Below are 26,207 nucleotides of genomic sequence, written 5' to 3' on the forward strand. Positions count from 1 at the left end.
CATGGAGGCAGCACAGTGCCGCCTCAGATGACAGATCACGGTCAACCAGTCTCTCTCTCTCTTTCCCTCCCTTCCTTCATCTCTTGCTCGCTCTCTCTCTCACACACACTCACACACACTGTAATATCAACCCCTACAAAGGCATTCCCCACCCAAGCCATGTTTAGTCGAACAGGTGGTGACAGGGTACACGGTATAGATGAGCATCATTCATTCAAAGATAATGTTCTGTTCTGCTCTCTCTCTCTCTCTCTCTCTCTCTCTCTCTCTCTCTCTCTCTCTCTCTCTCTCTCTCTCTCTCTCTCTCTTCCCCTTCCTCGGTGTTTCTCTGTCTCTCTCCATCCTTTCCTTCCTCTCTCTCTCTGTTTCCCCCTCCTTTCATTCCTCTCTTTCTGTCTCTCTTTCTCCCTACCTCTCTTCATCTCTGTCTCTCTCTCCCTCCCTTCCTTCCTCTCTCCTCTGTCTCTCTCTCTCTCATACACACACACACACACACACACACACACACACACACACACACACACACACACACACACACACACACACACACACACACTGATATCCACCCCTACATTCCCCAGCCAAGCCATGTTTAGTTGACCAGGTGGTGACAGGGTACACAGTATGGATGAGCATCATTAAGCTTATCTCCTAGTCTCAAACATCTCTGTTTATTTTGTGTCTGGTACTTATGAACCCCAACCCTTTGACCATTCCCGGGAAGAGCAATGATCATGAGCCAAGAAATATCAACTCGATAACAGAAGCAAAAAGCTCTACCTCTACCACTGAGGTGGCGGCGTGGGTCACAATCAAGCAACCTTGGAGGACTATCTCTGGGTCTGAGGGTCAGGATTTAACCAGATCGCCGTCTCTGATCACAACAGGCCGTGTGTCTCTTGATATAGGACACAGAGAGGCCAGTGGTGCTCGTCTCTCTCCACGACCTCTGACAGGATAATGTCCTGAAGAGAAGACCCAATTGGTATCACAGCAGCCTATAGGTCCATCCATCCATCCATTATCCAAACCGCTTATACTGCTGGGATAGGGTCCAGCATCCCCGCGACCCCGAGAGCAGCCTATAGGTCAGCCCCAAAATCAGAAATGAGGAAGTAGTGCCTAAACACTTTGCCTCTCTTGCCTTGAGAGAATGAACTGTGAGTAAATGAAGTGCGAAAAAGCAGAAATACTGCAAAACAAAATAATATGACAAAATAACATAGTTTGGGGCAAGTGGGCCATTGAATGGCACTTGATAAGTTCTGATTAAAATGCCATTTCATTAATAGTATTCCACATTAGTAGCTGAGTATTTATTAAAATGTAGTAAAAAAATAAAAAAAGATCTGTGAGGAAAAAAAAAAAGTCATTGCCAATCTGGTTTCACCTACTGCCTGTTTGCGGCTGCTCTGTTTGCATCTGACCGACCTGGTGGAAGAGGCAGTCACACATAACTCCCCCTCCTCTCTCCGGTCCAGCCATTAGCCATGAATTATAGTGCCGCTACCATCACAGCCAATTGTCTGGATAAAAAGCAGACCACCTCCCTTATAGTTGTGCATTATGCCGGAGCAGCAGGTTCAAGATCTGCGATACTGCACAGCTCGTGGTGGTTTAGGTCAAAGCAGGTAAGCAGACTGCCAGTGCACTGCTGCACCGGAGCATCCAGATTTCCATGTCCATTGGCAGGATCGCTTTTTTTCCATACAACGACTGCAACCGGTGTGCTTGCCGAAAGGGAGGGAGGGAGGGAGAGACACAGAGACACAGAGAGGAGAGAGAGAGAGAGAGAGAGAGAGAGAGAGAGAGAGAGAGAGAGAGAGAGAGAGAGAGAGAGAGAGAGAGAGAGAGAGAGAGAGTTGTAGCAGCAGTGGGGGGGTGTTGGGGGAGAAGGAGGTGGCTGTGAGTGCAGGGTGGAGGAGAACAGGACTGCCATCACCGGCAAAACTCCCATGGCTTCATGAAAGAGCGACCCGCCAGCAGAAAGGATGGAGGACTGATGCGGTGACTGGACACATACCAGCCAAATACCTCCCTGCACTGAAGACCCCCCCCCCAAAAAAAGAATCAATAAATAAAAGTAAGTTATACAGAGACATATTACTTTGCATTTTATCTGGAATTTGATTTTAAACACAAATGAAGAACTGCAGTGCTGCCTGAAGCTAACTCCTGGTCAGCTATTCTTTTACATGGAGCAAAAACATCACAACAAGTAGGATCAAAAGTAACATTTGTAGTAATCCTGCAGGTTTTTTTTAAATTTATTTGCAATAATTATTTTCAGTAGATTTGATAAGTTAACAGTAGCTCTGTATGTCTTGGAATGTATCACAATGTATCAGGATGTGTTATCACTATCTTTTAATGGTCGTTGTCTGAATAACCAATGATTATTATTACAATTATTGGTAATTGATCAATATTAGTTCGCAAAATGCACCTTCTAGTTCTCATCTTAAGTTACAGACGGCAGAACTTTTTAATGAAGTGTGTGTATGTGTGAGAATCAGCAGCTTATTGTATATATATCAGCAAGGGTGCATTCGTATAATTTGCTGTATTCAAATTATCTATGATCATTATCATCAGTTAAACGTTAAAGTTACAGACACCCTTTTCTGTTGACATATTTCCTACGCAGGATTGTTTTATAAAAGTGCTTATAAAGTTATTATTACTATTATTATCATCATCATCATTATTATTATCATTATGCTTCATGCTCTCTAGCAATAATAATAAAACACACAGAAATACACTACCAGGCGTATTCAACAGCCTGTCAGAGAGCTGCACCGCAACAGCTTGAACACACAATGTTGTGTTTTCGCCGAGTTGTGTGTTCTTGTGGCAGAGGTTTGCCCCACTTAACAAACCAGACATTTATTTGCCTGTTGCTAGCTGAGAGCATGGTAGCCAGATGCTGTTGACCCACTCAGAAAGCTAGACGTGAACTGACCATTAGCTGGACAAGAGCAAACACACATGTACACAATTACATGCTCGCCACACACAAGCACAAGCGCACACACAGACACTAAGAAGCCTTTCTAATTTACTGTTACCTGGGCTGCAGTCTGCTAACTACGGTCGTTGCACCTGCAGCACTTACGGACTTAAATGGTAACTCATTAACAGTGTTATGCATTGTCATTTTCTTTACAGTTGAACTAGTTTCTACTTTAAAGAAAGTCACAGTTAGTGTAAGATCTGCGAGACTTTTTGTCCAAGTTTTTAATTTTTCTCTTTTTAGACTGATGATGACAATGTTTGGATACAGAGATGTTGTTTTTTTTCTTCTTCTCACCGTTGCTGTGCTGACCTTCTTGTGGTCCTCAAGCCCAGCAGAATACTAATCTCCCATCTCTTATCGCTCCGCTTCCTGCGGTTAGGTGAGAGTAAGGCTGTAAGTGTTGGTCCGCATACATTTGCATGGCGGTAGTCCCCATGAGTACCTGCCAGGCGTGAAACACGGTGTAGTAAATGTTGGCTTGCAAAGTTAATGATTGACCGAGGCCCTCACAGTCAAACGCTCCCAGCCCGTTGCTAAGAAGTGGGAGAGGGGCGATGGCTTGGTCACATGTTTAAGAAACGACACCAGTAGTGTTGGCGTTAAATGGATTTGTCTGGCAATTTTACAGGCACGCAGGCGAAGTTCATGAATAAGAAAATGCGTTTTGTTTGCTTTGCATCAACGCTGCATGTTCTCAGAACCACTGGGGTAGAACAGCCAACGGAGTATAAAATGCAAACTGGCATCCCGCTCATGCATGGAGTCCTTCACTCTGTTCAACCCACTTCACCAGCCCTTCTATCTTTGTTCCTGTACAGCCATTCCCCATAGATCCACTTTGGCCTCCTGAATCTCTGAGAAGATGGTGGGGCTGAGGAACCGCTCCACGTGGGAACCATTGCTCCTCAAGGCCTCCTGCATCAAGTCCTGCGCCAACGGCTGCTCTCTGGGCATCACGGCGAACCTTAGCTATGCCAACGCTGATGCAGAGTCCGTAGAAGGTCAGGCTGTTATAACGCACTTACCACATTAACGCAGCGGAATTGTGAAAACAGCAGGCAAATGTTACATGTTGTGTAGCTGAAATGCTGCAGGACTTCACAGAAGTCCACTGTTTGTGTGATGCTCATTGCAGGCGTCTTCATGTACCCTCTGCGGGAAAAGGAGGTTGTGGTGGGCTTTAAGGCTGTAATTGCAGGTCGGATGGTGGGAGTGCAGATCGAGAGCAGAGGGAAGCTGAAGGACTGCTGTCTGGATTGCTGCCCGGGATCGGGCCCCGACGGCCAATGTGGGGACGCCCAGGAGTGGGGCTGCTGCGGGAGCTCCAACTTAGACTTGCAGTGCACCAACGGTGAGGGGAGGATGGATGGGATGGGGATGGCGGGGTACTGAAAGAAAATATCTGGTCATCCGGGTAGCATACCAGTCGATTCCGTTGCCTACCAACAAAGGGATCGTCAGTTCGAATCCCCCCGCGTCACCTCCGGCTTGGTCGAGCGTCCCTACAGACACAATTGGCCGTGCCTGCAGGTGGGAAGCTGGATGTGGGTATGTGTCCTGGTTGCTGCACTAGCGCTTCCTCTGGTTGGTCGGGGCACTTGTTCGGGGGGGAGGGGGAACTGGGGGGAATGTCGTGATCCTCCCACACATTACGTCCCCCTGGCGAAACGCCTCACTGTCAGGTGAAAAGAAGCGGCTGGTGACTCCACATGTATCAGAGGAGGCAGGTGGTAGTCTGCAGCCCTCCCCGGATTGGCAGAGGGGGTGGAGCAGCAACCAAGATGGCTTGGAAGAGTGGGGTAATTGGCCAGATACAATTGGGGAGAAAGATCCCCCCCCCCAAAAAAAATCTGTTGGACAACGAAGAAATGCTGTATTTTTCTGTGTCTGCTAAAACCCATGTGCGCTGCATGGGCTTATTTATGAACCATGTGGTGGTGTTTTCCCAGACATAATTTCACAGGACTTCAGCTGACTTCAGTTCATTGCAGTTGACTGTTCAAATTTACCCGTACTGACCAGGGCTACAGAGCCACTCATTTTCCTGAGTCAGCCATCTAATAAATCAGCCCAAACAATTATTGAGCAGTAATCAACCTAATCCATTTACAGAGATGACACTGGTCATTGGTCCTCCTCTGTTTCATTCAGAGGCAACTGGACCTTTACTAAACACAGACCCAGTGAAGTATATCTGGGAACAAAGGAATGTTCTGTATTACTTGAGCTCATCTCACAAATATCCTAAATGCATTAAATGCTTACCTTATTTTGCCTGACGACTGAACGTTTCATCTGCAGGCTTAACGGCGTCACAATTTCTTGTCATTTCAACTTCTCAGTGATGAAAGAGTGATGCTGCACTGGTCTGCTCTCTACCTGCATACAAACACAACCACGTCCCTCCTTAGTCCCTTCCCAGGCTCATTTAAGATAGTGGTGTAGCCTTTGAGAGCAGACGAGAGGTAGAATGGACTTGGCAGCCTGCCTGTTGGTGAAATGGCTTTCACTTAGCACAAGCATATATCAACCGAGAGCGCATATTGGTGTTCCAGTACATAATGTGGTATCATGAAAACAGCAAAATGCCTCCTGTGACACGACCAAACCAGGGGGACAGCTCTGATGATTGTTTTCTGTCCTTCAAGATTTCAAATTTTACGAGGAAGCCGATTCACTTACCTCTTTTGCTTGTTGTGACGCGAAGAACTGCTGCAAATATTTTGCCTCCAGGTCACCTCATTCTGGACGAGGACCTGGAGAGGAACACCTTCATTGTGGACACAGGGGTTATTGGCCCTTTGGATATTGTGTCTATCATGATCAGGACCACCCTAGAGCTCCCCACGTTAGAGAATGGAGCGATCCGCATCGTCTACCCCACTCTGCTTACTCCTATTGTCACCGGCCAGATGACATCAAGCAAAAGCGAAAATGGAGGGAAATCAGACGAGACAGGGTAAGAAACAGCGCACTTGAAACTACTTTAAACTAAGTTTTACCAAACATTTTAAATGTCAGTAACTGAAATGTAACCTGTGAATAATTTGTAAATGATGTCAATGCGAGCTGGTCCCGAGCCAGGACTGAACTGTGAAACAGTCTGTCGCGTTTTCAAATAGTCTGCATCGCTCATCTCTTCAGACCGACCAGTTGCTTTGGCGCCGCCTCAGTCAAGCAGGAGCGGGTCCTGGGCCCTGAGCAGCAGTGTGCCCATGCCATCTTCACCAGCCCAGCTGCCAACCTGGCACCTTACGAACTCAACTTTCAGCTGCTGGTTAAAGGGGCCTGTCTACTGGCTGGTAACTGTCTCTCTCCTCCAGCGATAAAGACTTTGATTCAATGGGCTCCACAGTCGCTTATGGTGACATAATGGAGGTTAAGTCTGTCTGACAATTACAGTATTAAAAAAAAAATGACGCAGTGACCTAGATGTGAAGCACAACTGTTGTGGCATTTTGATGGGAACTGAACAATACGGGATCATTTGTAATTGGAAGTGGGCTTTGTATTGATGGCACATATTTTCAATTGAGCAGCTCACGTTGCATATTGTTTGCAGAATACCCTGATTGGACGCTTAATACTGACATTGTAGATTATTAGATGCTTTCACACCGCTTCAACAAAGCTAAAATAAGCCCAAGTGACAACCTAGAGAAGCAAAAGACTGATTTGTTTGATGAGGTTAAAGGTGACCGAGAACGTCTTACTTACATCTCTGTAGATGGTGTTTCTGTGAAATCCTACCTCGGCTGAAACCACACGGACAATACCAAGTGATAGAATATGAGGGAGAGGCTAAGAGAGAATAGCGGTGGTGGTGTGGAAAAAACATATATTTTGCAAATTTCCATACCAAAAACTTTAACATCTTACAAGAACATATATTTTTTGGGGAGATTGCACCCCCCCCCAACGCACACACAGATGTTATAGCTAAACGAAATGTCTAAATATCAGTTTGTAAGTGAGTGAGTGAATTAGAAGCTAGGTTCATGAGGTGGTTTGTATCTAAAAAGCATGAATGAGCTACTGGGCTGAGAGAAAAGGTTTACCACAGACCAAAACACAAGATGCAATACACCATGGAGTATACTCTAGGCATCGGTCTACCTCACCAGTGTGAGCCTCACAATTAGAAATAAATATAAGTATATAACATGTTGATACCTTGGCACCTTCACATTCATGACTGGTCATCATAATACTGGTCATCATTAGTTACTGCAAAATGTGTAAAAAGAGTTAGATAAAGAAAAAAACAGGGCTTTCACTATCAACTCTGGTTTTGAGGTATGTTTCTTTCCAAACACCACTGTCAGGACTGGAAAGCCCCACACATGATCTGAGGGCGGATGCAGACCCTAGTGCCCTTAGTGCCTCTGCCACCTACATTACCTTGGCACAAGAGCATCCGTATGACCGGCATATAGAGGTCATTCTCCACCTCAGCGGTGAGTGACCTAAAAACGTCTCCAAAGGCCTTACTCTCCCTTTCGCAACCTTTCTTTTTTCACTTTGTGAAAACTTTTTCCTGTTCCTGGCTTATGAATGTCACTCCCACCCACAATCTGCCGCAGAACCTCACAGCCCATTGGTCATCTTAGAGAGAGGCAGGCTCTCCTTTAGCCAGTATGAACAGCAGGTCTCTTCCCGCCGCGACTTCATTCGCTGTGCCCGAAAAGTTTCAGAACCCGAAAAGAAGGTTAGTGAGTCCAAACGCCTTTTTCTCCTCCAACTTTCATTTGCATTTCATATCTCGCGCCCTTGATACACGACTGTCGGCGTCTGCTCAGACTATGTTCCGACATGAAAATGCTTCACTGTCAAAGGTGGCATTACTGATATTCGTGCTTTGGCTGCAGTTGGAGTTTTTGAGGAAGCGGTACCACAAGGACATCCTGTGCTCCCCGGTCTTGATGCTCAACTTCTGTCCTGACTTGCTGTGTGAACCTCCAGAGCTGCACAAAGCCACCAGGGAGCTACTCTTCCTCATTGACCGAAGCGGTAGCATGAGTGGCACCAACATCCATCGCATAAAGGTGAGCTAGAGTTGGGGCTCCAATCGTCAGACTAAAAACACTTGGCTCCGTTGACAGTATTTAAGGCTTTCGGTTGTACATTTTTGGAACTCGACAAAAAAAAAAAGAAGGAGAAGAAGAAGAACAAAACACCTGAAAGGGAAACAGTCACGATTTTCAACATTATCTCTCTACATACACTGATCAGCTAAAACATTAAAACCACCTGCCCAATATTGTGTAGGTCCACCTTAGGCCGTCAAAAACAGCTCTGACCCATCGAGGCATGGACTCCAAAAGACCTCTGAAGGTGTCCTCTGGTATCTGGCACCAAGACGTTAGCAGCAGATCCTTTAAGTCCTGTAAGTTGTGAGGTGGGGCCTCCATGGGTCGGACTTGTTTCTCCAGCACATCCCACAGATGCTCAGTCAGATTGAGATCGGGGGAATTTGGAGGCCAAGGCAACACCCTTGAACTCTTTGTCATGTTCCTCAAAACCATTCCTGAACAATTTTTGCAGTGTCGCAGGGCACATTAAACTGCTGAAAGGGGCCACTGCCATCAGGGAATACCGTCGCCATGAAGGGGTGTACCTGGTCTGCAACCATGTTCTGGTAGGTGGTACGTGTCAAAGTAACATCCACATGAATGCCAGGACCCAAGGTTTCTCAGCAGAACATTCCCAGAGACTCGCACTGCCTCTGCCGGCTTGCCTTCTTCCCACAGTGCATCCTGGTGCCATCTCTTCCCAAGGTACATGATGCACAAGCACCTGGACATCCACATGATGTAAAAGAAAATATGATTCATCAGACCAGACCACCTGCTTCCATTGTTCCGTGGTCCAATTCTGACGCTCACATGCCAGGCACTTTTGGCAGCGGACAGGGGTCATCATGGGCACTCTGACCGGTCTGCAGCTACGCAGCCCCATACACAGCAAGCTGCGATGCACTGTGTCTTCTGGCATCTGTCTATCATAGCCAGCATTAACCTGTTCAGTAATTTGAGCTACAGTAGCTTTTCTGTGGATCAGACCAGACAGGCTAGCCTTTGCTCCCCGTGTGCATCAGTGAGCCTTGGGCGCCCGTGACCCTGTCGCTGGTTCACCGGTTGTCCATCCTTGGACCACTTTTGGTAGGTACTGGCCACTACATATCACAGAAAGGTGAATCAGTTCATCTGGACACAACGTTTAGTAGGAGAAATGTTATATCACTCATCCAAGTGACCTCGTCAGTCTTAACTGACTGCAGGTATCCCCCCCCCCAGCTTATAAACAACACAGTTGCATAACGACTGAAACCAACAATTGTTTTCATATGCAAATAGGCATGGCCAGCAACTAGAGGTTTAGTGGCCATGTGTACTATTCACAGAGGACTGGGGAAGAGTTGCAATCACAGCATTGTAAAATGGCAACAAATGTACTCTTAGACCCCCCCCCCCCCCCGGTTCAGGGATGGTCATTCCCTCTCCACATGACCACTACATACCGGGAACACCCCAAAAGACCTGCCATTTTGGAGATGCTCTGACCCAGTCGTCTAGCCGTCACAATCTGGCCCTTGTCAAAGTCACTCAGCTCCTTACCCCTCCCCATTTTTCCTGCTTCCAACACATCAACTTCAACAACTGACTGTTCACTTGCTGTCTAATATATACCCCCCCCCCTTTGACAAGTGCCGCTGTAATGAGATAATCAATGTTATTCACTTACCTGTCAGTCGTTCTCCTGTTTTGGCTGATCGGTGTACGTTGTAGGCACGATAATCCATCAGCAGCCATAACACTGAGTAGCCTTCCATGTGTCTCTGAAATGGCAAAGAAATGTTGTGTCTGTGACATTACTGCTAGACAGTCCCTGAATGTAAAAACTGTAATCCTTAATTCCTGGTTTGCCGCTACCCTCGGTGGACTACATTAAAACAGGCTACATTGTATAAGAAAAGGAAAATCACAACACAACATAGAGCTGTTTAAGCAAATGCCATTGAATGCCATATAAAAGAGGGCATTTCATGGCTTGTCCGCCAGTGACGTCACGGTGGACACAAAGAAAACTGCTCAGTATTATGGTTTCCAACGGAGGGTAAACTCGAAGGGATGATGTCGGAAGTCAGGATTGTTTCCCACTAACATCTATTTGCAATGATACAAATTTATGTGGCCCCCATCCTTTCAACCACATTGTGTTTCCACAGGAAGGCATGGTGGTGGCCCTGAAGAGCCTCCCCCCTGGCACCATGCTCAACGTTGTGGGCTTCGGCACCACCATCAAGGCCCTGTTCACCTCCAGCCAGCCCTGCACCGACGTTGGTTGAATACTTTGATCAATATCAGAGTAGAGAGTTGTCTTAATCTGCTGTGTGTTAACAACAGCAAGCTAACGAAGAATCTGAAAAATAATCTCGGAGCTTTGTGGAGGGTGACCCGTGATCCTGGCCCACGCCACTCATAAAATAGGAGACAAAGTTCAGGAGAGGCACGGAAAAGCTTGCTTTTTTTTTTTTAGATGTGTTCTCTGAAACTTGATGTTTTTGACCGTTTTAGGACCCCGTGTTCTGTTTTGTCCTCTCCCTCCCTCGATAATCAGGCAACAGGTCAGCTCTTTCGGTTGCCTTAGTAGCAGAGTATCAGGTTTTAGCCAGACGCGGGGTCTGTAGGGACAAAAAGTCTTTACACATACTGTGGGCCATATGGTGACCTTTCATGCATTTTAACAACAGTATGGCAGGATATGTGTCCCCCCCCCCCCGTCTATCAGACGTTGTTTGTCCACGGTGCGATTCGAGGCTGCTTTAAGGCAGGTGCTAACAACTGTGTATGTTTACTCTGTCTCTTTATATTAGACCAGGAGTGATTAAATCCTTCTCCGTCCTCCCTGGGTAAATGGGGCATCTGATATTGAACGTGGTGAATATATCTCAACAGCATCAGTGATGATCTTTACTTAGCTCGTGACATAACTGGACAGTTTTCGTTGCACATGATGCTCGTAAGAGTTGTCTTTATTTGACAGAAGATGTATTGGGCGATCTTTCTTTTACTCCCCTCTCTCTTTCTCACTTGTTTGTTCCGTGTGTATACATGCACACAGTCAGAAAGACAGTTAAAAAGAAATATGCAGGGCATCCGGGTAGCGTAGCGGTCTATTCCGCTACCTGCCAACACGGGGATCGCCGGTTCGAATTCCCGTGGTCGGGCGTCCCAACAGATTCAATCGGCCGTGTCTGCGGGTGGTAAGCCGGATGCGGGTATGTGTCCTGGTCACTGCACTAACGCCTCCTCTGGTCAGTCAGGGCACCTGCTCAGTGGGGGAGGGGGAACTGGGGGGAATAGCGTGATCCTCCCACGCGCTGTGTCCCCCCTGGCGAAACTCCTCACTGTCAGGTGAAAAGAAGCGGCTGGCGACTCCACGTGTACCGGAGGAGGCATGTGGTAGTCTGCAGCCCTCCCCGGATCGGCAGAGGGGGTGGAGTAGAGATCGGCTCGGAAGAGTGGGGTAATTGGCCAAGTACAAGTGGGGAGAAAAAGGGGGGGGGGCATGGCAGTGAGCATATATACATACACAAATACATGATGTGTATATACCATGTATACCAGGTGACTCTGGCGCAGGCGTGTGAGTATGTCCAGGGCATGAGAGCAGACATGCGTGGCACCAACCTGCTGGGGGCGATGTCCTGGGTGTACCAGCAGCCTATTCAACGGTCCTGCCCACGTCAGGTCTTCATCGTCACAGATGGCACCGTAATCAACGTGGGCAAAGTGCTGGAGCTGGTCCGCAGAAACATGTGTGCAGCCAGGTAAGGGGACCTGCGCCATGAACAGTTAAATAAATACAGTAATGGGCGTCCGGGTAGCGTAGTGGTCTATTCCATTGTCTACCAACACCGGGATCGCCCGTTCGAATCCCTGTGTTACCTCTGGCTTGGTCAGGCGTCCCTACAGACACAATTGGCCGGGTCTGCGGGTGGGGAGCTGGATGTGGGTATGTGTCCTGGTCTCTGCACTAGCACCTCCTCTGGTCGGTTGGGGCGCCTGTTTGGGGGTGGGGACCGGGGGGGAATAGTGTGATCCTCCACGTGCTACGTCCCCCTGGTGAAACTCCTCACCGTGAAGTGAAAAGAAGCGGCTGGCAACTCCGCATGTATCGGAGGAGGCACGTGGTAGTCTGCAGCCCTCCCCGGATCGGCAGAGAGGGTGGAGCAGCGACCAGGACGGCTCAAAAGAGTGGGGTAATTGGCCGGATACAACTGGGGAGAAAAACAGAACCCCCCCCCCCCAAAAAAAGGAACTTGATATATGGAAAATCCCATGTGAAAAGCTCCATGCGAGATTTACCATGGTATATCAAATGGGCAATATATGGAATACGTGCAATGTACCAGGGGAAACACGGTTTTCTAACATTTTCCGGTGACAACATCATTTCAAGTAACATAACATACAACACGGAAGATTTTCATGTTAACATGCACAGAACATGTGCTCCACCTGTGACAACATGGCTACATATGATGTAACATGTACGCATATGAACACATGTCATCGCGTGGGGATTCCTTTCCTTCTCTGTAAAGGGTTAGAAATCAGACATTAAAGACGACGCAGAGCCAGAGGGAGAAGGCGTGAGGGAGGATTGGTATTCTGAAGCGAAAACACCCGAGAGACTGACTTTTACGGAATCGACCCCCCTAGCAGAGATCTCCTCCATATCCGTCCGTGTCAGACAAACACGGAGGTCAGAGCTATCAATGAGGGAAAGGAGAGAGGGAGGAGAGGACAATGGGCGAAGGCAGAATGAGGTTCGACATACGAATAGCGGTGGGGGGGTGGGGGTGGGGGATGCTGTAAAGGGGGGGTTTAAAGAACTGACTGTGATCGTAACACACGGCGAATGAAAGAAAAGAAAGGAATGAGATATTTTTCAGCCACGCCCAGTAATCCCGCTAAGTGCTCTCCTCTGCAGCGCGTCTTGTCACACCGGTCTCACCCAGTCAGGCCCTGACTACTCCCCTGGGCATTTTCTCCACTAGCTCCGTATAGCCCTCATTAGCATTCCACTGTTAGACCGGCTTGGTTCGGCACTATTCGCCGATGGTTGATGTTTCTCCATCACCAATAATTCGTCGCATGCGGCTGTTGATAAAGAGTCAAGTTCAGCGATTGTCGCCAACATCGCAGTCAAACCCCACTGTCCACACCCCGGCCTTACAAGCGGTAACCCTCTCGTCTGTACCTTTCCATAAAATCACTGCTAACGGCATCTATTTCCCTTGTTGTTATATAGATATCCCGTCGTTATGAACAGCGTTTGTCCCTCTGGACAGACCCAGACCTGCTGTCTTAAGAGCTGCCACTCCAGAGCTTAGCCTTTCCAATTAGTCTATCCGTTGCTCTTTTCACACTTAATTTGCCAAATGGCTCGTGATCCCTCTCGGTGTCACAAATGACAGTTCCGGCTCGAAATGTCCCTTCGCCGAGGCAGGAATGACGTCAGGGGAAATCCTTTATGTGCCATTAGGCCTTACAGATGGATAATAATGTATGTCTGAGGCAATGAGGGGAAGGCAAATGGTAAAAATACATATCCATAAATCATGGGCAGCAGATAGAGCCAAGGGGGGGGGAGGCTCAATAATGTGAGAGAGTGAGCGCAGACAGGGACGATAACTCACGCGGTGACTCCTCTGACATGACTGACTTTACTTGGTGGATGTAAATAATACCTTTACAGATGCTTCGGTGTGGGCCTCGGTCTCCGAGCCTGCAGAAGGCTGTTGCAGGGCGTCGCCAAGCTGACAGGAGGGACAACGGAGTTTCTGGACGATGAGGAGAGGCTCCAGCCCAAGGTCAGAGGACCAGCGGCACTGCTATCTAGTGGAGGAATCGTAAAATACACGGGGGAGGGGGGGGGGTCTTACTTCGAGGGTATTTTGTTCTTCATGTCTTTGTCTTTGATTTCCAGCATGTGACAAGTCCTTTACATCTAGTCTAGGTGTTATTTCCCCAGCTATATCAGAATCATGCTTATTAGCCTCGTAGGTGTGCACATACATGGAATTTGATTCCGGTTGTGTACTTAACATAGAATAGCAACACTACAACACAACAATCTTCAGATATATACACAACAATTGACTTATACAGGTGAAATAAGAGTGCAACGGTGCAGAGAATATATCAGAGATGCTGAAGTAACTGTTAGCAGGATACTTACATAATACATAATACTCACACATGTATTTGTAAACCAAATCGTTATGCGTTACTCAGTGGGTCGTGTGCCGCTACGTGTCCTGACGAGGGGAAATTCGAACTTTTCAGCTCATCAAGACCCTGAAGAAGGTGTTTGAGCCTGTACTGACCGACGTGCGGATTGACTGGTACCTACCGGAAAACATGGAGGCTCTTCTGTCACCCAATGAGATCCCTCCGCTCTACCCTGGAAATCGACTGATTGGCTATTGTACTTTATATGATTTGTCGAACTTCAAGGGCAAGAAGACAGAGGTATGTGCTGCCGTATTCTCTGAAAGATGCTCTACTGTGTGTGTGTGTGTGTGTGTGTGTGTGTGTGTGTGTGTGTGTGTGTGTGTGTGTGTGTGTGTGTGTGTGTGTATACCAGGTTTTTCTATCCTAATGGGGACTTGACTAGGATAGCAAAACCTGAAACCACCTACCGTGTGGGAACATTTATGGGTCCCCATGAGGAAAAGGGTCTATTGTAGGGTTAAGGTGAGAATTAGGATTAGGTTAAAGCTAGGGTGAGGGTTAAGGTTAGGCATGTAGTTATGATAGTCAAGGTTAGGGTTAAGGGCTAGGGAAAGAATGTAGTTGATGAGGGGTACCCACATATATAGGGTGACATGGTGTGTGTATATGTGCACCTATTGCTATACTTGTGAGATCTGACCCTTGACCCCCCCACCTTTTTTGTGAGGACAAACTTGGTTTTAAGGACATTTTGGCCAGTCCTCACTTCTTTTAGGGTCTCTTTTAGTGTTTGGATTTGGGTTTAGGATTAAAATTAGGTCGAAGTCAGCATAAAGTTAGGGGTTAAGAGGGGGCTAATTACTAATGTGTGTGTGTGTGCGTGTTTGTACAAAGACAAACAGAAACAGGTATATCAACATGTTTCTTCTGTCACAGGCCCAGGGAAGGAGCTACAAAGGTGTACATCATGACTCCACGGGGTCGGTGTTTGGCCTGGCAAACGACGAGCTCTCACCCCCTCCAGCCTCAGAGCTCCTCCCCATGATGCTGTCTGCAGATGGCACCGACCTGGATGAGGCGCTGAGGGAGATCTCGAGGGAGATCTCCTCCGAGTTCTCCTGCGCCAGGGACACGAATCCTGGCACCAGCCCAGGTCAGACAGTCATCAACCACAAAATATGCACATACTATAAAGACGCAGTAGAAACACGAATATGTTTGTACCCGGTTGGTATGACAGGGGCTTAATGTAATTTCTACCTGGGCGCTGACCTCTTATCGTTCCCGAAGGCGAATCACAACATCAAATCAGTGTAAACAAACCAATTCAAACAGAAAGGCAACAGCTGCCTTGCATCTTCACCGACATCTGCCATGGTCAAATGCTGCTACGGGGACTTTTTCAGCAATTATGCATCAGTCCTTATTTAATCTTGATGCCACCATATGAACAACATGAGCAAATTAGATAGTTGGCGAAAAGATCAGCTATTGCTATATCAAATCAAAACACAGCACGCAGACACGGAGAAATAGTCACATTGGACATAAGTTACCTCACAGATGTAGATCTTGCAAACATCGGTTCTTCCAAAACACATTACATCTCTCACCTTCTCTTCAAAACCAATGCACGGGCCACCAGAGGGTGAATGTAGAGCTTTGCTACAAGAGGCAATGCTAATGCTACCACGTTTGTCCACAGGGCCGCTCAAAGTCCACAAAAATCTCAAACTCCTCATAGCAGCTTTAAATACCGAAAATCTTACTGGCCGCCTGGGTGGCGTAGCGGTCTATTCCATTGCCTACTAACACGGGGCTCGCTGGTTCAAATCCCCGTGTTACCTCCGGCTTGGTCGGGCGTTCCTACAGACACAACTGGCCGTGTCTGCGGGTGGGAAGCCAGACGTGGGTGTGCGACCCGGTCGCTGCACTAGCGCCTCCTCTGGTCGGTTGGGGCGCCTGTTCGGGCGGGGAGGGGGAACTGGGCGGAATAGCATGATCCTCCCATGCACTACGTCCCCCTGGTGAAACTCCTCACTGTCAGGTGAAAAGAAGCAGCTGGCGACTCCACATGTATCGGCAGAGGCAGGTGGTAGTCTGCAGCCCTCCCTGGATGGGCAGAGGGGTTGGAGCAGCGACCGGGACAGCTCGGAAGAGTGGGGTGATTGGCCGGGTACAATTGGGGAGAAAAACAGGGGAAAATTTCCCTAAATAAATAAATAAATCTTGGGAATTCGGGGGTTGCGAGTCAGTAACTTACCACTCAGCAACTTCTACAGATATTCACTAGTCATATTAAGCTCAGCTCCAGGAAAGCCAAAATATTATACATAACCACTTTAATACCTCTTCAGTAGTGTCCGGCATCAACAGCATCAACAACAAGTTCTATTATATAGTGGCACAGTCGCGGGGGGTCACGGCTTTTCTTCTCTTTCGTGTCATCTCTAGGTACAGATATGGACTGGTCCAGCGACGTCAGAAGAAGAATCCAGGAGAGCTCCTACATCCAGGAGCAGTATGTCCTCACTCGCTGCTCTCTCAGCAGTGAGCGAGACCTACAAACGCACTCCCACTCCACCACACACACCTCCTGGATCTCCGACACAACAGGTGGGCCCCTTCTCCCCGATTCCCCCTCCGGCGCACTACTGGATACCGGGTCTCTGCCCCAGGGCCTGGAGAAGATGTCCCACCTGGAGCAGAGAACGTCTCTGTCTCGCTGGGCAGACTCAACGTGGCAACACAACCTCTCCAATGAGAGTGCAGAACACAGGACAAAGAAGGTGAAAAAGGAGATGGAGAGACAGGTTTGCAGCCAACTGAGGTCGAGAGATATATTCGTTCATGACCTTTGACCGTCTTTGACCGTCTTTGTTTTCCCCCTTCCTCTGTCATCATCACCAGACCGGGCGTCTGTGCGGAGGAGAGGAATCCCGGAGGAGACAGAGGTCGCTGGTGCGCTCGACCATGGCAGCGCGGAGTTTCTCTTCCCCCCAGGGTGAACTGGACATGCACCACCTGAGGAGGGCACTAGAGAGAGTCTCCTTTGACCAGACGCTGGGAGGGAGGCTGGAAGAAAGCGATGCAGAGACGCTAGCCACCCCGAGAGGGACCATGTCCCGCAGAAGCCTCACCGATTCAAGTGAGTTACTACTTAGAAAAGCAGCATCCTTGTCTTCCTCCCTTAATAGGGAGGGAAAGCAGTAGAGCTGCCCTCTAATGGCAGAGTTCTCACCTAAGCATGACAGGGTTGGAATTCTCCATAGGGAGTTCCTATAGAAGAAATTATTTTAGGGAACATTGCAATATTGAAGCAGTGATGCCACTCGGAATATCTTTATGCAATTACTGACAAAATACACTTTTTGTAACGATTTACCACATTTTTCATATATTCTGTTGCCTGCCACCACGGGGATCGCCAGTTCGAATCCCCGTGTTACCTCCGGCTTGGTCGGGCATCCCTAGACACAAATGGCCGTGTCTGCGGGTGGGAAGCCAGACGTGGGTATGTCTCCTGGTCACTGCACTAGCGCCTCCTCTGGTCAGTTGAGGCGCCTTTTCGGCGGGGAGGGAATAGCGTGATCCCCCCCACGCGCTACATCCCCCTGGTGAAACTCCTCACTCTCAGGGGAAAAGATGCGGCTGGCAACTCGGCTGAAAATTACCCCACTCGGGTAATTGTCAGGTACAACTGGGGAGAAAAAGGGGGGAAAATCCCCCCCCCAAAAAAACATGTTTCATAGTTAATTGCTGTATATATCCCAAAAAGCCTGTGATTCCAACAACAATGCTGGTATGGATTTGTAATCCTGAATAAGAATTCTTCTCCAGTAGGAAAGCAACCACCAGAGAGCGTAGGTTTTCACTTTCCCTCCCTCTCTACTGCCGTCTCCATCCATTTCTTTCTTCCTATGCTCCTCAGATGGGATGCTGTTCCCCGCCTCTCCTCTGGACTGGGACAGCTTCATGGAGCCAGACTGTCTGTTCAGTGCCGTTCCCACTGAAAACCCTCCACCCGGCCAGTGCCGTTCTCTCATCCACGGTCTGCTGGGGGGCAGACCCGTGTCCTGGGAGGTGACTGTGGACCTGAGGCACCTCTGGACCCCGGGCGGTCAGGAGACAACTGGCCGAGGAGACGGAGGGAGAGGGGAATCTTGGAAGGAGATTATTCACCAGCTCACGGCTCTCTCGGTGATCCGAGACTTTGAGAGAATGGCGGAGAAGGAGAACGATCCGGAACACGGTGGGCTTTGTGATGCGTCCGAATGTAACAAGTAAAATCTAGTCGTCTCGTCTAAACCTTCATCTGTGTGCTGGTTTCTCAGGCCTGGCCAAGCGCTACCGTATGAAGGCCATCCAGACGAGCAAGCGTTGCAATATCATCTGCATGTACACAACCTTCACCGCTACCGAAAGCAACCCCGGCAAAGGGCTGCTCGACAGCACCGAAGTCAAGAACACAGGTAGACCGCCAACTCACTGCACACACGGTAATTCAGAAAACTGTTTGAAAAGTTTGAAGGCCCGATTCAGCTATTTTGTGTTGCATCTATGTGAATGTGTGTGGGTTAAGGGATGCGTTTGGATACCAGGCGGAGTTCCCAGTCAGGTAGTCACAGACAGACAGCTTATTCGGTCGGTCTGGGACGCCGCCGCTCCAGCAGAGACAGCGAAGAGCCGGAGGACGCCTGGAACTCCACAGGTAGAAATACACTGTATGACAAAACCTCCAGCCATATATGATTACGGACAGGAGAGTGGCAGGTCGCCGACAGCTCCATAATGTGTTACGGTACCGTGTGTATGAGAAGCTGCATCACGTGGTGTCGTGTTTTATGTCTCCCAGACAGGGACGACACCCCGGCCTCACCCTGTAGTCTTACATCGTGGGATTCCAGTAAGTGCTGCTGACGGCTTCCTCAGAACATCACAGACTAGGGGGGTCCGGGTAGCGTAGCGGTCTATTCCGTTGCCAACCAACACGGGGATCACAGGTTTGAATCCCCATGTTACCTCCGGCTTGGTCGGGCATCCCTACAGACACAACTGGCCGTGTCGGGGGTGGGAAGCCGGATGTGAGTATGTGTCCTGGTCGCCGCACTAGCGCCTCCTCTGGTCGGTCGGGGCGCCTGTTCAGGGGGGAGGGGGAACTGAGGGGGAACTGGGGGGGAATAGCGCGATCCTCCCACGCGCTACGTCTCCCTGGCAAAACTCCTCACTGTCAGGTGAAAAGAAGCGGCTGGCGACTCCACACGTATCGGGAGGAGGCATGTGGTAGTCTGCAGCCCTCCCCGGATCGGCAGAGGGGGTGGAGCAGCGACCGGGACGGCGCCGAAGAGTGAGGTTAAACTTGCATCTGCAGACCGACTTTGAAATACCGGGGGACGGATGAAGAGTTTCTCTCAACCCCTACCAGTAAAATTAGTTAATGAAACAATTAATAAACCAATTAAAAGATGCTCGCTCATTTTCTGCTGGACTCTGCACTGACTCTCTGAACCGTAATACGCTTCATCCCATACCTCCCTGCCAGGTGTGAGCGGCGGAGCCTACCCTGCAAGCACCTCAGCGATATCAGGCGCTTCCTCCGCCCGCTCACAGCGCTCCGTAGAGAGCAAGCTGATGGAGAGCTTCTTTGGCTCCAGGTGAGATTTCCGTCCAAACCAATGCCTGTCATGGAATCTGAACTCTGAACAAGGCAATGTGCTGTATTTTCACAGATGTCAGAGAAATGTGTGTGCTTTCCAGGTTTTATCTGGGCAGACTGAGGTCCTCCATTTCATCAGGGAAGCAGGTTCCTCTGAAGTCGCACTGCTTGTCTGCAGAGACCGAGAAACAAGCTGAAACGGAGGCTCCAGACTACCTCCCGCTGGTATGACGCAATCTCACAAAAACCATTGAAGGACAACTCCAGTTTATCACAACTTGGGTCTTTTTGTAATTTTTGCTACTGTGCATATCAGTTATGATATCAGTTTACTCACCGGTATTATTTTGGAGATTTTGTACATGGGACCACTGCTAGACACAGCTTTACAATGGCCTCTTACGGGGCAACCGAATCCAAGCCGTAGAGCTGTAGTTTCTCAATAGGCTGGTCATCCTGTAAGTTGAGCCAGAAAGTTACTCGGCAAAGCAGTCAAACATTGACAATATTGGGCAGTTTCGATTTCACTCCCAAGTACATCGTTTGGATAATTGACTTAAACTGGACTTGCTGAAAAATGTCTTTTGCTTGTGTTCAATTGCCCCATAAGACACCGTTGTAAAGTCGCGTATAGGAGTGGTCCTGTATTCCAAATCTTGACAATGAAGCCGGTGAGTAAATCGATATCATAACCGATATGCACAATGGCAAAAACTCTGAAAATAGGACCCAGATTGTGAGAAAACAGAATTAAAACATGCCTAAGTACGCACATGAGAACACACACAAGCACATGAAGCTCAGTATGAACATGGCGTTTCCTCAGGTGCGTCTCCAGCTGGTATCAGGAGCCTTCCTGTTGACAGAAGCCTACTCTGACTGTGTCCAGATCCCCCTGGACCGTCTGAAGAGGGCATCGCCTTACAGCCTCCATCGTCGCAGCCTCAGCCCACCCTTCCGCTGCACATCTCCCAATGCCCCACCCACCATCGCTGTTACGAAGCAACCCGGGGGGCTTCTCAATAACTTCTCCTGTGCGCCGTCCTCAACCTCCTTCTCCAAACCCCCTGCACCTCCTTTCCACCACACTCCAGATGACACACCTCTAACCCTGGAACCAAGACTCCGCCGGAGGCACTTCTCTGACAGAGACCCCGTTATTACCTCGCCCCCCGACCTCCTCAGCTCTGAGGAGGGATCTCTGGAAATGTCTGTTAACCAATCCCAGAGCCAGAGTCATGGCCAGGCAGACAGCGGACGCGGGTCGGAGACAGACGTCTGCGAGGGCTCACCAGTGGACCCAATTGCTGCAGAGCTCCAGGGGATTGCTCAGCTGGCTCAGGGGGACCTGGAGGGCTCGAGCTGGGCCACAGTCGTTGCTCTGGCTTGGCTTGAGCACCGTTGTGCTGGCTACTTCATGGAATGGGAGCTGGTGGCAGCCAAGGCAGACTACTGGCTACGCTGTCAGGATCTGCCGGAGGAGGTGGACCTGGCTGGGCTGAAGGGAGCTGCCAGACAACTGTTCCTGCTGCTACGCCACTGGGATGAGAACATCCAATTTAACATGCTGTGTTATAATCCCAATAACATGTGAGACAATCATCACTGAAGAAACACAGAAGAGAGCCAGGTCTACTCCCCCTTGGATCGTGGTCGATTAAAGCCAAAATTTCGTACACCATTAACTGCAATGTTATTGCCTTCACTCTCCAACTGAGACTCCAAAGAAGTGATTCCTTTGAGTACAAGAGTTACCCCAGTGCCAAAATTATTTTGAATATTAATGAGCTGCACATGAAATATTATATTATTGTAAGAATCTTTTATGAGTTAAGAATACTCTTTAACTTGACGCAGACCGAGTGGCCTTTTATGCTATCACAATAATGCCTTGATCTGAAAATGCATTTACTCCGCAATCTTAGTTGAGAGCCGATGGAATTTTCCTAATGCATAATCAATCAGATGGAACCAGACAAGTGTCAGTTGTGGAAACCAGAATGGTGGCGGCAGTAGCTCGACTGATGACTTCATCATTATTTACAGAGATGAACTTGAGTTTTGCAAATAAAAATGTAGGATAAGTCTATTTGTCATGATATGTAGCAGAAACATGCATGCAAAAGACAAAAAAAATAACACTTGATAGGGGCAAATTTGCAGCTCAAGTTTGATATAAAAGTTTACTCTTTTGGCATTTCAGTCTACTGTATACCCTTCACATCTTATATAACCGAGAGATTGTTGGGCCACAACCGTGGATGGATAAATAATAAAACAGACAAGTAGCCATAATTGTAAGCAGCTTAGGTCTAATGATTGTAGTAATTAATAGGACTATTTGGATACTGTTTTGGTTTCTTGCTACGGAATAAACTATCGTGCCCGTTGGTAATGCCAGAGACTTTTTTTTTTCCAGATACACACTTAATTGAAAGCTTGGTTGCTTAGGACCGAAGACGTTAGAAAGCTTAGACATGTCCAAGTCCCCTGGTACACTACAGACATTCCTACAGTATAACATACTGCCCTTTTAAAATACAAAAATAACCTTTATCATGCCAGCCAGCGATAGTTCCTTAACAATATATCTATCATATTAGGGGGACAACTGTGACAAATTACTTGACTACAGCAATCATGGGCAGAAGCTAATCTTAAAATAAAATATATAACTTAAAAGTCCATAAATTTTTCATCATATCTTTCAAAAATAGTAAAGCATCCACAGTTCCTCTTCATCAATAAACTCCACTCTTTCAATTATCCATTTGAAAATGGAACCTGAGAATTCCTATTTTCTGCCTTTTTTTCGTCTTACTTTAACGGTGATGGGCTACCGTGTACTGTACCGTATCATTATCACTAGGTGTCTGTCTGTAGACTGCACCCAGACGTTAGTGCTCTTCACATTTAGCGGCGAGCTGAGATGCATCAAACAGCTCCTTATTTTTTTTTCCTTTTTCTTTTTTTAAGACGGTCTACCCCAGTGACCTTGCTCTGCAACCATGTTGGAATAAGGCATGGAAAGGAGGATGCAGGCTACTCAGTAACTGATCAGACCCCTCAAAAGCTGAGTCCGGTGAGGGGTGTAGCTCACTGACGTTTGTCCTTCACTTGTACATCTTCCTGGGCATTCGCCGGGCCTGCAGCTGGGGCTGGAGCCAGCCACAGGGAGAGGAGAATGATGAGGTGACAAACATGGAGGGCAGCTGAGCTGTAGTTAGTGGAGGGGTAGGTGTTCCATGAAAGCTCTATGAGACCCAGAATTAGGACCCTGTGCACAAATACAGCAAATTTAGTAAGGCATTAACACACAATTAACTCTTGGGTGATCTGCATCTCAGTAACTTAAGTAAATGAAAGTGGAATATATTATAACACTCAGTTTAAGCCAGAGGCAGCTTCCTTCTCACCTCAGCAAGTGGGCCAGCTTCTTGACCCCTCCACTCCAGAGCAGGTAAGGCAGCGTGTGGAAGTACCAGACATAGAACTGGTAGTGCAGTGAACGGCAAAAGCACATGCCAATGAAATTAGAGGTAAACAGAATCAGCACTATCTGTGATTTTGTGTTAAGGCTGGACATAAATGTAAAAAAAACAAAAAAACAAAAAAACAACGATAAATATAATCAAGACCATATTAATTTGTTCACTCACTGATCAAAATTACTCCCCACAGCAATGTGACTTTGCAACAGGTATAATAGTATAGACAACAGTTCTAAAACCATAAAATATGTCCTTTGACAAATGTGATCTGCTGACAGTTGCACACTCGTGAGTAACAGAGGATATGATCAGCAGTGAGCTTCTGAGCAGGGATTTTCCTCTTGTTTGGCTCCTTTAGCAGATCTAGAATGCCTTCTCCAGGCCTGAGAAAGAGGGAAATGAGGTATTATTCCTACGCAGTAAGTGGGATTTCAACTTCAAGACTTCAGTAAGTACTCTACAGTTTATACACACCTTCCGTGAAGGCAGAGTGCCTTGTGTTAGTTCATAATGGCTATAGGCAGCCCCTATCTCTAAAATCAAAATCGATTAATACAGGTTTTACATTTTACTCCAACCCTAAACGTCATATCTGACAAACCTCCTTTTGAGTTGTGTTCAGCAGTACCTGAGCCAAAGCCTGTAGTTAACTGGAACAAATAAACTGAAAATAATGTAATTCCATACGAACGCCAGTCCATCTTCAACTACAATGCCAACATTGACCTTGGTATTGCCAGCATCTGTCTCACCTCTTCCAACGGCGGAGGCCAAAAAGTAGCAGGGTGAGCAGATGAGCAGTCAGCAGGACCAGATGGAAGTAGCGACTTAGGAAGAGCCACTCTGGCAGGAAGCGCCAGTTGACAGTCCACTTGAACATGAACTGACGACTCAAATCAAACGCCCGGTTTATATAACCAATGGGATTCTCCATCAGAAAAGGAAGGCCCAGTAACAGCTGTGGCATGAACAGAGTGAACTGAAGCTCAATAAATTCCATTAATATGAAAAAGAAAGATTAACTATGAGTGTGGAAAACAATGAAATCAAACAATAATGACAAATACTGATTTGAAGTATGTCTTCCTATTTTACCTGAATTGCTGCACAGAGAGAAAGCTTAGGGATAGTCCTAACCATACCAAACTCGGACAGGAGGAGAAAGAGAAGGCCTGGGGCAAACAGAATCACATTCATCTTCACAGATACTGCTAAACTGTCAGAAAGAGAGGGAGACAGAGTTGTACTTTGAACCATTTCACAGAAGGAAAACATGTCACTGGCTATGAATAAACATTTGCACCGAATAAATTCAGCAGAATGCAAAAAAGACACAAAATCCAACTATCGCAGTATCCAGTAAGAGAGGTTACGTACTTTGTCCTATAATCTTACATGCCATTAAGGGGTCCACACTTGCCTATAAAGGGCACAGCCCAACGTCCAATGTCCATCCATGAAGAGGTTGACAGCTTCGAACAGCAGCATCATGGCCACTGGGTCGTTGAAGAGACGCAGCACAAAGATTGAGTGAATCCGATATGAGGCACAGCACACAAAGAAGAAAACATAGGGAGGGACCTGAAATCAAGCAGGGAAATGGGAAGAAAAAAACCAATTAGTGAGCACACAAGTACAGTTTATTACTCAATACTACAGATGGCTGGCTGATTAGTGACTTCATAATAACAAGCAAACATGGGCCAACCTTTTTAGTGCGGTTGTATATCCTGAACACCAGCAGGAGAGTGATGAGGTAGAAGACTGCAAAAAGATACTGACCAAGTCGGATGTTAACCCCATGGTTTGTGATGTAGTAAAGAGCTGTGAAGATGTAGACAAAGCCAGCTGGATACCTAAAAAAAAACAAAAAAACCCCACAACCTCCTGGTTGGATCAGAGAGCAACGGTGAACTTACACATTTTAACACCTTATTGAATGTTAGGGAGCTCACTGGACAATTTGGGCACAGTGGGCTTTATAAACTCACACCAAGGGGCCTGTATCTCCTTCGAGCTGGGTGTAGTCGTAGGTGCCATTAATGACTCCCTCCACTTCATCCATGTAAGCTTTCCAGTCTATCTCTGTGTCTGCAGGATATGATATTAGTGACCAGGTGAGGCAAGGTCTGAATAATGGCATCTTGCTGACACGTTTGAGTTTGTTAAGATTGATTTGTCAGATCCAATAGATTCTATGACAGATCGCTGTCGATGGTATGCATAAGCAGCAAATGGACAAATTCAACTGCCCGAATTCTTTAAACTTTACGTAAAGTTTAACTCACACGACAGAATGGTTTAGCTTATAACAACTCCATGCACAACTTCCGAGGTGAACGGATATCTGCAAGTTAGGGATTTGTGAAAGTCTCGGGCATGAGCCACATCCACGGGATGGACGTGGCCACGCACGAGCAGTAAATACTCTCTTGACAGGCGGCAGCCGCGACTGTCAGCTAATGCTAGCAACTGAGCGGCTAGAGACGCTCGAGAGAACGGTGGCGTAGCTTAGCATGCTAACTAGCCGCGGAGCTACTTACACGCCACTTTTTGTATGACCCATATATTGATGGCGATTTCCAGGAACCAAAGAACTGAGGCAACAAGTAGCGTATACTCTGCTTTGAAAAGGACCAAGTGCTTTTCTTGCCACAGTGTGCGAATACTCCCGCACAGCCGAGACGGCGGACCGGGGCACTTCTTCTTCACTACTCCTCCGGCCATCTCGACGCACGACAAGAGGCCGCAACACGTGATCCAGGAAGAGGTCGTCTTGACGCGTTGGCTTCGTA

At 47.7% G+C, this 26,207-nt stretch overlaps 2 protein-coding genes across 3 annotated transcripts; one reads left to right on the forward strand and one right to left on the reverse strand.

The window, feature by feature from the left end:
- Window positions 1-3,881: 3,881 nt before the first annotated feature.
- On the forward strand, window positions 3,882-21,515 carry vwa5b2 (von Willebrand factor A domain containing 5B2). Its single transcript, XM_056293019.1, has 20 exons — window positions 3,882-4,020; window positions 4,155-4,370; window positions 5,753-5,978; window positions 6,164-6,321; window positions 7,345-7,476; window positions 7,603-7,727; window positions 7,888-8,064; window positions 10,248-10,358; window positions 11,650-11,852; window positions 13,787-13,901; window positions 14,377-14,562; window positions 15,202-15,418; window positions 16,720-17,054; window positions 17,176-17,413; window positions 18,197-18,517; window positions 18,600-18,737; window positions 18,848-18,976; window positions 19,808-19,919; window positions 20,023-20,146; window positions 20,748-21,515. The coding sequence occupies exons 1-20, from the start codon at window positions 3,882-3,884 to the stop codon at window positions 21,513-21,515; spliced, it is 4,170 nt and encodes a 1,389-aa protein (XP_056148994.1).
- A 168-nt stretch (window positions 21,516-21,683) lies between these two features.
- alg3 (ALG3 alpha-1,3- mannosyltransferase) lies at window positions 21,684-26,139 on the reverse strand. 2 transcript variants are annotated; one of them, XM_056293020.1, is made up of 9 exons: window positions 25,956-26,139; window positions 25,404-25,503; window positions 25,121-25,268; window positions 24,833-24,993; window positions 24,508-24,628; window positions 24,165-24,370; window positions 23,718-23,795; window positions 23,338-23,481; window positions 21,684-23,198 (listed from the first exon to the last, which is right to left on the reverse strand). In XM_056293020.1, the coding sequence occupies exons 1-9, from the start codon at window positions 26,137-26,139 to the stop codon at window positions 23,018-23,020; spliced, it is 1,323 nt and encodes a 440-aa protein (XP_056148995.1). In that variant the 3' UTR covers window positions 21,684-23,017. The 2 variants fall into 2 exon arrangements, with proteins under 2 accessions (XP_056148995.1, XP_056148997.1); XM_056293022.1 differs by lacking the exon at window positions 25,956-26,139 and adding an exon at window positions 25,701-25,901.
- Window positions 26,140-26,207: the final 68 nt, after the last annotated feature.

This window comes from Lampris incognitus, chromosome 14, assembly GCF_029633865.1.
Source record: "Lampris incognitus isolate fLamInc1 chromosome 14, fLamInc1.hap2, whole genome shotgun sequence".
Classification (NCBI taxonomy): domain Eukaryota; kingdom Metazoa; phylum Chordata; class Actinopteri; order Lampriformes; family Lampridae; genus Lampris; species Lampris incognitus.

Excerpts from the sequence above, each read along its gene's own strand:
- vwa5b2 (XM_056293019.1), top strand. The coding sequence starts at position 3,882 with ATGGTGGGGCTGAGGAACCGCTCCACGTGGGAACCATTGCTCCTCAAG. Across the intron at positions 5,979-6,163 it reads GGGAAATCAGACGAGACAGG|ACCGACCAGTTGCTTTGGCG; the intron begins GTAAGAAACAGC and ends TCATCTCTTCAG. Across the intron at positions 13,902-14,376 it reads AGGAGAGGCTCCAGCCCAAG|CTCATCAAGACCCTGAAGAA; the intron begins GTCAGAGGACCA and ends CGAACTTTTCAG.
- alg3 (XM_056293020.1), bottom strand. The coding sequence starts at position 26,139 with ATGGCCGGAGGAGTAGTGAAGAAGAAGTGCCCCGGTCCGCCGTCTCGG. Across the intron at positions 24,371-24,507 it reads CTCTCTGTGCAGCAATTCAG|CTGTTACTGGGCCTTCCTTT; the intron begins GTAAAATAGGAA and ends TTCATGCCACAG. Across the intron at positions 23,482-23,717 it reads CAGAAGCTCACTGCTGATCA|GATAGTGCTGATTCTGTTTA; the intron begins TATCCTCTGTTA and ends CACAAAATCACA.